Consider the following 14,028-nt stretch of genomic DNA (forward strand, 5'->3'; position numbering starts at 1 on the left):
TCATCTAGATATTTGTTACTTGCAAGGCAAGTAGGCTTACTAAGTTTACTACAAATGAAGGCACGTAGTGATGGGAAACATCATCACAAAAATTACGCAACCCTCTTTGTTCTCTCTGCCGACGCACTCTCTCTCTCTCCTCCCCCACACCCTTTTCAGTAAAATAGGTCACAACAATATATTTTTATGTGTAAGAACATTTTATACATATATCAATATATAGTGACCCACTAAGAGATCGTATTCTACAAGAACTTCCTAACGGTTTTCCACATTTTTAGTCATGATCAAATCTAACAACTAAAATACTCTCTACGTAGCAAATGCTATTCTGTAACAACCACTCAACATAGACAATGATCAAAACTTTTAATAATAACGGGTGGTATAAAAATTTTGATTTACCCACTTCCTCTCTCTCCAGTGTCTCCACACTCTTTCTCTCTGCATCTCTCTCCACTCTCCTCAGTAACTCGCATGCATAACTGCAATAGTCCTCATGGAGGCCTTCTTATTTCCACCTCATAAACTCCTAATCCATCTAATTTCCCTTAAACCCTAGCAAGGTTGAGTTGTAATTTCACCATCTGGACTCCACCTTTCTTCCTCGAGGATTCGATTCTTCTGAACTCAATTGCATCGGGATAGTTCAGCGTTTGCGCTGGCATAGTGACACAAATGAGAAACCATAATATAGGCCTTCATTTTCTTTTCCTTCCCTTTATGTCGAAAAATAGGTGAACAACTCTTTAACTACAATCTATATGTTGAGGCAGCTGATGCTGCTCCGGTGAGAGAAACCCTTGAGACTTTTTAAGCTGAGAAACTCGTTTGCGATGGACACGACCCTGCCTGTGTTGTTCCCACTCGTGTGCTCCCCTCAGGATCTTGTCACCACAGGCCTAGCAATGGAAAGTCATTTGCACACCAACTTAGCCCAAGTCAACTAAACGACGCATCTATATAAGCACCACAAATAAACTACAATGCGGGATGGAGAAATTAAGCAAACAAAAACAGTGCCCCTGGGCAGTCAACCAGTCCTAACCTTGCATGTATACTGAGTCCACAAGTCCCGCTGCATCGTATTCACTCCAGTGCTATCTGGGGTATCTGAATCAGGAACCAAACTTGAATCCTGATTGAGGAAAGATCTAATCATTTCCACAGCAGGTCCTACCACTTCTGTAGCCCATGTATTATCTGCTTTGCCTATATGTATCAGAAACGAGAAAAGAAAAAAAACGAGTAGAAGAACATTACGCCAAGTCCCACTGAAAAACAAGAGAAACAAACGAAAAAAAAGAAACTAGGAAAAAGATAAGACACAGAAGCATACAGGATATGGATTCTGTTGCATCCAGTAAATGTATGTTCCATCCAAACAGTGTCTTCAGTCTATTTATCCTTCGTTTCTGTGAAACAATATAATTGCATTACAAATGTTCTCACTTTTGCTTTCGAAACAGTTTAAGATTGTAGATATATAATCATTCAGAGTATAGATTAGCTAAATGAAATATAGAGTGGGGTCCTCCCTTCACCGCCCCCATGGAGATGGTCTACAGGGTTCGTTGCCAATACGCTCCATAAAATGTTTGAGGGAGGAAAGAAATTCAATCAAGAGGAAAGACCTTTGAAGTGCAAGGGATAACGTACACCTCAAACAATCTAGAATTGGTTGTTAAAACACTCTCACAATATCAAGGGCATCATATTCATTAAAGGATTTCCACCGATGAATAACAGCAGAAAAAGTGATCAGATAAATAAGTTCTGTTCATAACTTGGGAGTACTTTTATGAAAATGTACACTGGCCAGAAGTTATGAGAGTTAAGTCAGACTACCAGAGGCATGCTTCTATGGTGCAAACAAACATTAAAAAAGTGAGAAAAATATCACCAGAAATTCATGCATAAAGAATTCAGGTAAATATGACAAAATCAATTTACCTGACGACGAACTAGTCTTCGGGTGTTCATTTTCGTTTTATCAATAGCTTCTTTTAACACAATTTTGGGTTGGCTGTCACTGAAGGACTTCAAGATTTCCCTCATGTTCTCCATCAATTTCTTATCGGCCAGGTCTACTGATTTCAAGGATGTGGACTTATCTATCAAATGATTTCCTTCATCACTGGATTCAACAATGTAAGCTCTCAAAAAGTTTTCAAACTCCCGAACCCCAATGGCCTGCCGCAAACCACGAGTATAATCTGCATTTGGGTTGAAAATTTCATAGACTTCATTAAGCAACCCAGCGTCTATCATGCAATCTACTCTTTGGTCCACATATTGGTCCAGCACAGGGAGGGAAGCATCCACACATATAAAACGGCAATTGTATCTGAAATTATCAACTCGCCCCCAGTTCTGCCAGCCACATGCAAAAATTAAAGATCATGTTGTTTTCATCTTATTAATTTTATTATATATAAAATATGTAAGGAACATAGGGAAGTCCAATCTCATCAAAGCAATTACACTTCCAACTTCAAGTGTGGAAAGAAAGTGAATTTTTATAAAAATAAAAAAAATAAAAAATAAAAAGAAGAGGAAAGCTAATATATGAGCAACCAGGAACTTGGAAGTTGTACACAAAATAAAGGGCAACAGAAATGGTCCATTATGCTCAAGCTAGAATAATATCTCATTATCTTTAAAAAATGTCGAAAGAAAATCATAATGCATTGATTAATGAAGATGTCCCATGATCTGAGGTAAAAAAATAGCTCCTCCGTGAAGGAAACAGATATATGTATCACATTGCATATAACTAGAATACTGAATACCACAGAATATATGAAAAAATAGGAAAACAAAGCTTACGCACTTTGGCAGCATTTCCCTGAAGAAGTTGGCTAGGAAGAACACCATGGTGAGCATACAGACTAAGGTACTGACTAATCTGCAAAAGATTCAACATAAGATGTGGAACTGAAATACACCTGTTCTGCCAGAGGGTATCAGATATCATACACGATACTTAAGAATAAACACCACATAAAAGCAATTGAAAAATGTATGTTTGCATGACTCATTGCATCGAATATGGGACTCTTAAATAAGACTTTAGGACAAATAAAAGAATTTCTACTGGAGTGTAAAATAATTTATAACATTTATCCCAAAGTATAAATTTGAGAATATAAAAAGAAAAAATAAAACTAACAATCCTAAAATTCTGGACATGTAACGAAGTAATTGTTTCAAAAACAATCTAATTTGAAGGCACCTGTACTTCCCTATTTGATCATCTATTGAATAAAATCCTCGTATGAAAATAAGGTTGACAATTGGAGTCACCCTAAAGACATGAAAATAATCTAAATTTGACTATCATAACAATGGTTCTAGGAAAAATGGTAAACTGTGTCTCAAATCTGCAAAACGTGGCATATCCTTAGAGCTTGAATGGTTACCATGAGTATTTCTTTTTTTTTTTTGGAAGAAAAAAATAATGCCTGCAGTAGAAGGACTAACCCGTTATTTCTTTCACTGTAAGGATACTAGATTACCTAGTAAAAGATTTTAAAATCATCACATACTATATATTCAGCAAGACGACAGTACATATTATGCCACAAACTTACTTTTCTATGGTTCTTTGGATGGATTCTGTTTGCTGCAACTGGATCAATGGCTTTAAGATAGTCATAGTCATAACTGGAATTGTCTACTTCAATAACCAGCTCAGCCTGTGGTTGTCCATCTCCTGGGAGCAAAACAAGAGATAAATAAAATAAAAGGTCAATATAAGTGTATATTTTCCTGTATAACCCATTTCCTTAGAAAAGTAAATATATAATAAATAAATAAATATGAGATTTTCTTAATGGTGAAAATACAATTTTGAAGTACAAAAGTTGCTATTTACCTGGATAATCACCTAAACAGCATTCATCAATATCTTCTACTGTTTCGTCTAAAAGGAATGGACTAACAAGAGCCTGGAATTGTAATATGAAAACAGAAAACAAGACAAAAAGCAGAACAAGTGAGCTGGGAAACACATAAGTTCAATGTTAAAATTTTGATTCATTATTTTAAAAGAAATTCCATGTCACCACTGAGATTAGTCCACCATAAATTACACACTCATAAGGTCACACAACCCTTCTCTTCATGTGGAAAAGCAAGTGGTCAGTGCTTAAGCCCCGTTTGGTTCCAGAAAAGTAATCAGTGTTCAGCTTTCATTTTCACTATTAACTAAACAAGGATCTATTGGGAAACATTTTGGAACTCTTATCAAGAGGGATTCTGGCTTATTTTATGAAGCCAGCTACCAACAAATACCTGTGCAGCACCAGCTCAAAGTCGAAGACATGGCCCGCCCTAAATACTTTGTGCATGGCCTTGACTGTTGCATCATCATCAAAATCCTGAGAACCATGTTCAGGAAATCTGGAAAGATTCAGATGTGCAAGGCCGTCACTAATTATAATTTTGGGTGGAAGAAGTGAAGGTCTTGTGCTTTGTGTGATAATAGAAGATTGGTTTTTAACTGTTTATCAAACCGATTAAGTTGAGGGACTTTGTTTTGGTGTTGGCAAACATTTTTCAGAAATCAAAAACAAAAAAGGATGCTATTATTAGCACTTCAAAAAACTAATTGCACACTCCACATAAGTGTATTTTTCTTTCTAAATATAGAAAGTTTGGAGTGCACAACGAGTTTTTTGGAGTGCCAATAACAGCACCCATTAAAAGAAATTTGAAAGCCAAAATTTGTAAAAATCCGTAATAAAGTCATCTATATTGTGAACATATAAGATATATAGTATTACAAGTTCTAGCACTTACTCTACTTAGCATGGTATGGTTATTGAAACCCCTTCACTTATATTTGACTCATAATTAGCACAGAGTTCTTATATTAATTTTAGAAAAATTCTGAAATCGTTTACAATAAGTATATGATTCTATTGGTCTAGTAATCGTTGAAGTGTACTTAAAAACCGAATTTTGGTTCGGTAATAGATAGCCATTTACAAAAAATATGTTTTGGTTTGAATACCAAAAGCCAAGCAAAACCAAACCAACTAATTGACCTAGTCCTTGGAGAAAACAAGAAGAATATGGTAAGAATGATGATGATGATGAGCGAACATGTTATTCTACCAATCAGCAGCTCTTTTAAAAATTTCAGAAACAACAAATGAAGGCAGTTTTGGTTCACTCTTCTGGATAATGAAAACGGATTTCACCCTATGAACCAAACAAGGTCTTAGCTTTCTCTGCGTTGTATCAATTTTTAATTCTTGAATTCCTGAGTATACTTCTTGGGTCTACAATTGGCATTTTTCAAAAATAGGATAGTAAACTTCAGATCAGGCCAAATGTCGGTATACTCTAGATAAAGAATATGCACCAAAGAGATGGCTGCAACCATATTTTGCGCCAATCAACTAAAAATCTTGAACCTAACAAAAATTGAACATTATCGTGAGCACGATCTATTTACAATAAAAATAGCCATAAAGTACTAGTCACTGACAAAATGAAACAGTTCTCTACCTGGATATAGTAATTGGTACCACCAACTATGACCGGCAAGCAGTTGCGAGATAATATGTCATTGATGAGCTGTAAACCCATATGCGGAGTCGGTTTAAACAAATAAAGACAGAAATATAAATGAATATTTGAAACATGAAAATAGAACCGAAAGAGTGCAATGAAACAGAAAACACAGGATGGTACAACGAAATCCAAAAAGAAATTCAACATGGTACCCAACAATCAAAGAAATTCAACATGTAATCAAACAATCAGAATCTACTTTTGCAGTTCTTTCAAAGAGGAAAAAACTGACCACAGTCAGATATAATCCATATCCTTGGACAGTAGGTTCCTAGCGAAAATAAAGTCTTGGATATTGAAAATTTAGACCATTTGCTAAGTCAAAGAAAATGGACATGATGAACTTAACCAACCCAAATCACTATATTCAAAGAAAACAGCTCAAAATGACCTAAAGTTGGTCTGCGCATAAGTTTGGAAAGATTGGATTCTACGAGATTGGGTTCTAATAACTATTCGTGCAGTGTTTTTTATTTAACTTTCATGCGATTCATGATTAAGACATAATATCATAATATCAAAACAATAAACCAACTGGAACTTAACAACACAATGTAGACAAAACCAAACCAACATTGTAGACTTCCTAGAAAGTACTCGTAGCTCACAACCCAGTTGGTACCTCGCACCTAACACAAAATATCAACTCTTTCCTCTCCTTCCTAGATCTTAGGGACCACGGAATTGTTCTAAAGAAATCTCCAACACTACACTAATAGCAAGAACCAATGTCAATCCTTCAGCAACATAAATTTGGCAAGTGCCTTGATTTCGAATGAAAACCAATCTTCTGGCAAAGACACCTTTTTCATCAAGATTGGACTCTAAAGTGTAACAATTTATTACATACAACGGGTATCTAAATACACATGCATGAAACAACAGCAAAAACCACCATAAATACAAAAACCAGAATTGGATTTGCTTACAGGAATGGCAGAGTCCCGAAACTCTTTCGCTGTGAACTCAACATTCGGGCTTACAGTTCCCAGCAGATGATGAGCCACTCCTACATTTTATATGCACCAACCCATTTCCACAATCAAAATTCCCAATTCAAATTTAGTTTCTTTTTCAAAAACAAGATAAAAAAGTGAGTGGGTGGAAGACGGCGAGGACCTTTTTGTTCGTGCAGAGGGACCTTGTTGGTGAGAACATCCAAGCCACTGTAGACCTGCATAGAATCAGCGTTGATGACCTCCACGGGGAAGTGGGATGCCAAATCAATGGCCAGCTTTGACTTCCCTGAGCCTGTGGGTCCCATTATCACCACCACCTTCGGCTTCTCTTCAATGGGTTCATGGTTTTGGGGTCTCTGGGTTTCAATGGCAGCGTCACTGCTTTCCATCTCTCCCTCTTCTCTCCGTCTTCTCAGACTTCGCCCTCCGCAGTCAGGTGCAAACAAATTTAGACCATTTTGAGTCTTGACTCTGGAATAGTAGAATTGCTTTTGGGCCCAACTCTAATTTCAAATATTCCAAAATTTACCCCTATTTTTGTAACCATCCCGGAAAGATTTTGAACCAGTGATTTTCAGTGTGGAAGGACTTGAAAAACAAAACTTATCTCCACTTATATACTGGGGTGCACCGTTCTGTTTTTTAGATACGTTGAAAAATCTCTCTTATGAAAAACGAGACAGTACATCACATATTATTATCCAATGTAGGAACATTTGAGCAAAAAAATTTCTCCAACTAAATAATAACATGTAGTGTATCACCACGTGTTTTAGCCACATTAAAAAACCTTTTACCGTTCAATCTTATTTATATTACAATTCATCACATCATACACTACGCTACATAAAACAACATTAATATAACAAGAGTAAAGTTGCATTTAACACATAACCGATCAAATCAAACAAAACAGTTTAAAAGCCGATTCGAACCGATTTATTTTGGTTTGATTTGGTTTTGATACTTCTGAACTTGACCAAACTAAACCTTACTGACCATATATTTTTAATTATTTATTTTATTTACTTTTACATGTCAACATATTATGAGTTATTTGAAGTCTTACAATACAAATATTATAAGTGTCACCATAATTTAAGTTTAATGACGGTTAACAGTTTAGAAAATTTGTTTGCTACATGAGATTTTATTTAATTGAAACTTAGTCCTTGTTAACTTGACAAACTTAAATCTTTTCATCAATGTGTGAGATGTGTGGTTGCTCATCAAATTAAAACTCTTGAAATTTGACTGTTTTCATTAATGTGTTGGAAAACAAAACCGTTTAACAATGATTTGGTTCGATTTCAACCGTTGTGTTGGTCAAAACCAAACCAAACTGAATTGTTGAAAGCTAGTTGGTTCACTTATATTTTTGGTATAGAACAAAACTAAACCAAACCGTGTCTATTGTCTACCCTTGCATATATACGTTGATCTCAAGTTGTGTGACATGTTAAGAATTGCCGGCCCAAGCAGAAAAAGATTGGCTTTACTTTTGTACAGTAGGGGATAACCGAAATCGAGAGCACGGGCGCAGAGATGAATACTCTTTGTTAAGATGGTACTGAAGGAGGCAGGAAGGCAGCTGCAAGCCATGACAGAGTTGCATTGCATCTAATAACAAGTTTAAACTAAGCCTTCTGACATTCTTTTCTTGTATAAAAAATCTCTATAGTTTGTATGGCGAAATATAATATCATCATCTTCCCAAACAAATTCTCCCTTCGTCACTAAGGTTTCGAAACTCGCTTAAATGACATTTCAGTTTCTTGACATCTGCTTGCCGGAGCGGCTTCAGCAAGAACTCCTCAGCCCCTTCCTCAAGGCACCTATGATCTCACATGGAAAATTTTAAAGGATCAATAAACTTGATATTCCTTGAGATATTTTGTTCTATAAAAAAAACAAGAAAGAACAAGAGAGAAAAAAATTTGAGATTTCTAGTGCAAGTGGCTTACTTCTCGATTCGACTAGGAATGTTCTCAGATGATACAACAACTACTGGTATCTCCTTCCCTTTTGGCGATTCCTGTTTGATTACAAGGACATATTGGCAGGGTTAGATTAGTTTTATTATTATTAAGAGGATGAGTAAATGGTCGAAACTATTACAATAATTTAAGGAATAAAGAGTTTCGAACTCGAGACATATGGGTGGGAAACTTAACACCATATCCACTAGGATATTAGACCACATGCGAAAATTGACCAGTTTCCTTTTTATGCAATATCTGGTTCTAATTTCTAATTATTTGGAAGATATTCATTGCAATTAGATTTAATCCTAATTAAATTTAAGAATTAACATTACCTTAACTCTTTTTAGTAGCTCATACCCTGTCATTCCCGGCATACAGTAATCAGTGATTATCATGTTTACGTTTGAAACCTGCAACATATAATATCAATTCTCAATATGTAAAAATTGAAAAATAAAATAAAAAGTAAAGGTTTCTGAGATTGATAAAAATTGTACATGAATTTAATTGACTTACGGTGTTGGCGAAGTTCTGTTGCCCATCTGCCAAACCCAATAGCTCCAGTGCTCCATGTCCATCCTCTGCAGTAGTCACTGCCATCAGAGGAACCCAAATATTGCTAAAATTGTTAATGCTCGTATAAAATAAAAAATAAATCTTCTAGAAAATAATATGGCAAAGTTCAGATCGTATCTCAAACAATACTCGTTAGTTTGATTTAAAGTATTTATCCATGCGCCCAAGATTCTAAATTAAACCCGCTAACCTACTAAATTGTTCCCAAATTTGTCACCTTGATCAACCATTAACATAGACTCATATTAACTTAAAGAAGATATCCCTTTTGTGAGTTTAAAATGTTGTGGTATAATTCTCTATGAATGCAAAGAGTCATATACATATATATACACACACACACACACACACACACAAAATTATATATAAACTGTAAAATAGTTTGATGAAAAAAGGGTTATGAAAGGGCAGATGATAGTAGTTTACCTTTGCATGCAGACTTGATGAGTAACTTCTCAATGATTTTACGGTCCACAAAACTATCATCAACAGCCAAAACATGTGGTACTTTTTCATGTTCAAAATCCAACCCCATTGATGCCGCAGAAGATGAAGAAGAAGATGCAGCGGCCATCTCGAAGATCTCTCAATTCAATCTCAAAACCTGCCCGTGAAATTAACCCCGACTCGAAAAACAAACGATGCACTAGTACTATAGCAGAATAACATTGTTTGGGTGCATTTATATGGCAAAAGGAGGCATACAAAATCATGGAAATATCAAATTGTCAAAGATATTTAGTCATCTTTTTAGGTGTTTGTGATATGATACGATATCAACAACGAAGGAAGAAGGAGTTTAATTATAATCCTTTTGAGATTCACTGCTTATTCGAGTTTATGCTGATAATCCACTCCAGCTCATCCAGATTTTCCACACACAAAAAAAAGAAAAATATATATATATATATTTAATCTAAAGTTTGGGATTTTATATCCTAAATTACACTCAATATGTATATTGAGGAGAGAAAACGAGGATTCATTGCCCTTATGTTAATCGTGGTACGCAGAGGAAAAATCCACAAGGATACTGAGAGATCTAGCATCATTAATTAATTATTAATCCTAGTCTTTTCCTGGCGAAGTTAGGACCAAAATTAGGGGCCAAGCAAGAGAAAAATAAAATCAAGCAAAATTTTATATTAGAAAACAAAGACATTATTCTTTTAGACTTTAATTAGCACAATGTGATGGATTTTAGGCAAAAAATAGATATAAAACGAGATGTTCATAAGCCTAAAAGACGGAAATGAATCATCGCGAAAAAACATATGGTTGTTCGGTCAATTTGTTTTTTGAACTTGTACTCTATTACCAATATTTTACCTCCTGAACTTCATATTTTAGCTAACTTTACCCTTGAACTATTATACATGACCAAAAATTTCCCTAAACAATTGTAATGGTCAATTTAGGCACAATCCATTCAATTTTTTTTGTTAAAATTGTTACATTTTAAGGGAGTACATCTAACAAATAAAATTACTAAAGAAAAATAATAATTAGGGTTCCGAGTCGGACATAAAATTGAATGAAATGTGGGCAAACATAATAGTAGGGGAAAATTGATTACTTACAAGTTTTAGGAGCAAATCGGCAATTAGGTACAAGATTAGGAGCAAATTAGGAAAATAGTAAAAAAAAATAGTTAACAATTTTTCCTAGAACAATTATCAAACCCAATTGTTCGGTATGTATTAATAATTGAACCAAACCGGACCATGACAATTCCTACAAATTACAATAAAAATTTTGACAAGAAAATCATTGTCTGCTGTACATAAAAATTTACGTCACCTGATAATCGAACAAATACGAGGCATAGATTGATTTAATTTCAAAACTACATGGCGGTGATAAATTTGAACACTGTGACGTATTTTGAAAACCACCTCGAATCTGGTGAATGCAAGATATTATTAATTGCTAGCCCTAAAAATGATGTTCCTTGAGCATGGCTGTCATGAGGGAATGCATGGAAAGAGGCTGAGGATGGGTAAGGACTTAATCAAGAGAATTCTGCCAACAGGCGTGTGGGATTGATGTTGCTGGGGAAAGCCACTGTATGGTTTCATCTTCGTTTGTGTTTGATGTACGATTATTTTCATATTGCAAGCATCAAACATGACAAACGATCGATGATGATCCTATGTTCTCCAATGGGGCAGGAGAAAAAAACATCACAGGACAAAAGCAGGTTAATAACATGATTCTGAATTCCGTCGGCAACATCAAAATCGGAACAAAAGGGGTGTATGTATCCTTCTTCACTATCTTCAACTAACCAATTTGTTTCTCATTAGTTTGGAAAATGTTGTTTAGCTTCTCAATTTATTTCGTCCGCAACATCAAATACGCTTCATTCAACTGTTAATAAGGAAATCTAGGATAGCTTCAGATTTGTAATCAGCTTTAAGTATCAACAGTTTTCTCTTAAGCTAACAATCTCTTAATTATTTTGTTTCTTAACTAGCTGCTGTTTACCCTGCTCCTACTGCTCTCTTCTTTCTAATAATAGAGCAAACGAATGGTGGAAAAAGAGCTACAAATAGGTTAGTATAACAAGGGCAATAGAGGACCAACCAACTTCTAGTCTCATAGTACTTCTCTTCCCAATGTCGGCAGAGGTCCGAAGTTTGAATTCCATCTCCCACAATATCACTTGTATAAAGAAGAAAAAACATGGCCAGAGACAGGAGAGCGACAGAACTGCATGGATCATATTAGTCACGTTGGTTTTGGCTATGCTTAGTTGCAGAAAACTGAAGTTTTTTTTTTTGAAACAACATCCGGTAAGATACCAATATTCTTGATGAAACATCACTTTTGTGATTAAGATGAATGGCTGAAAAATTAGCATAAGCAGACAAGGAAAACCTCCCTTTTCAATCCACAATTTGATTTAGCAGACAGACATTTCTCATAATTCTATGGCAAGCAACATCGTTGGGGGTACTTCTGTCCTCCATAACAGAGAACCATTCTTGATAATAACCGGTGAAACGAAGAGACAGAAATCATAATTTGTATCAGAATGTAAGCACAAAGATCCTAATTACAGCACACATGCACAGTCCATCTTAATGCTTAATCAGCATATCTTAACGCAGATTTTCAACATGTTTGTTCAGCTCCTCCAGCTTCTTTATCCTCATTCTCTCACTTTCACCCACAAGCTGATATAAAGCACGCAGATAAGCAATTAATTGATGTATGGTAACAGTAACAGTCATTAGAAATTAATTTATGAAGAATGAAATGCTCACCTCCATCAATTTGGAAACTAGTTGAGATTTCTCTCTGCTCTTCTCGTTTAAAGCCTCGAGAGCTTCCTTGTATTCTTTCTCCTGTGACCATTGAACATTATATAGAAACATGAAAGGACTTAGTCTTGCATAAGTAATCTCATTCGGACGTGTTCAACATAATACCCCAAACAAAGTTGTGTCATACGATGAGGAAAAAGTAAAATGCAACCACAGAATCAGAATCTCCATTTTCTTCTTTAACATTAGTTTTTTTTTCCGTACTGTATAAGCAGCTGGAAGAACAAGTAAAATTGTCACAAAGTTTTTACCTTCCTCTGGCAGCTCTGACCTAGCGGCTTTAACTCTTTGTTAATGATGTCTATCCTCTTGCGAATAATTGCAACTTCCTTTCTCATTGGATCTATCAGCGTTTCAAGCTCCTATAAGATAGATATAATAGTTTTGAAGCAACCTTTATATGTCATGATCAACTAGTTTGAGATGAACAAATTAATAAATTGAGAAAGATCATAACATTACATTCTCGAACAATCTATGTTCATTGCTTGGAAGTGGAGAAGATAGAACTTGTAATTCACAAGGTAAACCATTTTATCGATGTCCCCAGAGGGACGCAAGGTAAACCATTTGAATTCTAGTTAGTTATACAGTTCAAAAAATTTCATTTCAGTCATTAAATGGATCATTCTGAGAAAAAAAAATTCTTTTAATTTAAAACCATAACTTTAGTTTATATAAGATTCAGTGGCAATTGTAATTCATCACTTACTTCCTGAATCTCAGACAAGCGCTTAGTTGCTTCCTCGACGCGTCCCAGCTGAGCCTGAACCTTGTCTTTCACCTCCAACTTCTTCCTCTCAATCTCTTCCTCCTTTGCCCTGAACAAAGCCAATGCAGACCTTGACATCTCTTCTTCCTTGTCATCAGCTACCGGACTCCCATTGTAACTGACGATACCGGAGTTCTTCACTAGCTGCACCTGCAATTGCTGCTGCTCCCACATCTGTTTCGGCGTCGCCATTGGTTCCTCTGCAGCTGCAACACCCTTACTTCTCTCCCTCTTTTTTTTTTTTTTTTTTTTCTCTCTCTTTTTTTCTCTTCAAATGATTGCTATCTTTCTCTCCTGTTGGAGTTGGTTCGAGCAAAGCTGGCTTTAAAGGTATCCAAACCCCCCAACTTACTTTACAACATGAATTATTACAATGACCTCAAATGACCATAATGCCTACCTTATAATCATAAAAGTTAAAGAGTGGATTTACCTTTGTTGAACGAAGACTTACTACTTATTAACCTCTAATCTTCTTTCCACCTTTACTCAAAACCCTACTTGATAACACCATCTAAATCCTTGCAGTGAATAAAATTGTACTGTAGGAAAATTATGCCTAAGGCATCATATTGTTCTTACCCACGAGCTACAGTTTTTACTTTTAGAGGACATGTTATTAACGTCAAAAATATTTATATGATGCTCTAGCTAGCCTGTCTATGCTCAGGTCTGGAACACTAATTCTTTTTCAATATGAAAACTATTTGTAGTGTACCATATTGTTCTTAACTACACACTACACTCATCACTTTTATAGAGCGTTGTTATTAGTAGTCCAATATATTTAGGAGTAAAATTCTCTTCTCTCCTATTTTCATCCA

At 35.5% G+C, this 14,028-nt stretch overlaps 2 protein-coding genes and 1 pseudogene across 2 annotated transcripts; all 3 read right to left on the bottom strand.

The window, feature by feature from the left end:
- Positions 1 to 350: 350 nt before the first annotated feature.
- LOC126616574 (tRNA dimethylallyltransferase 2) lies at positions 351 to 7,034 on the bottom strand. Its single transcript, XM_050284646.1, has 10 exons — positions 6,703 to 7,034; positions 6,513 to 6,592; positions 5,518 to 5,586; positions 3,878 to 3,950; positions 3,594 to 3,715; positions 2,834 to 2,908; positions 1,954 to 2,373; positions 1,340 to 1,415; positions 1,049 to 1,212; positions 351 to 902 (listed from the first exon to the last, which is right to left on the bottom strand). Exons 1-10 carry the CDS (start codon positions 6,929 to 6,931, stop codon positions 750 to 752), a joined length of 1,461 nt encoding a protein of 486 aa, XP_050140603.1. The 5' UTR covers positions 6,932 to 7,034; the 3' UTR covers positions 351 to 749.
- Positions 7,035 to 8,245: 1,211 nt separating this feature from the next.
- LOC126616742 (two-component response regulator ARR17-like) lies at positions 8,246 to 9,677 on the bottom strand (annotated as a pseudogene).
- Positions 9,678 to 11,912: 2,235 nt separating this feature from the next.
- On the bottom strand, positions 11,913 to 13,509 carry LOC126614382 (uncharacterized). The gene is made up of 4 exons (XM_050282039.1): positions 13,145 to 13,509; positions 12,684 to 12,794; positions 12,373 to 12,453; positions 11,913 to 12,282 (listed from the first exon to the last, which is right to left on the bottom strand). Exons 1-4 carry the CDS (start codon positions 13,394 to 13,396, stop codon positions 12,208 to 12,210), a joined length of 519 nt encoding a protein of 172 aa, XP_050137996.1. The 5' UTR covers positions 13,397 to 13,509; the 3' UTR covers positions 11,913 to 12,207.
- Positions 13,510 to 14,028: the final 519 nt, after the last annotated feature.

The sequence above is a fragment of the Malus sylvestris genome, chromosome 3, assembly GCF_916048215.2.
Source record: "Malus sylvestris chromosome 3, drMalSylv7.2, whole genome shotgun sequence".
NCBI classification, from domain to species: domain Eukaryota; kingdom Viridiplantae; phylum Streptophyta; class Magnoliopsida; order Rosales; family Rosaceae; genus Malus; species Malus sylvestris.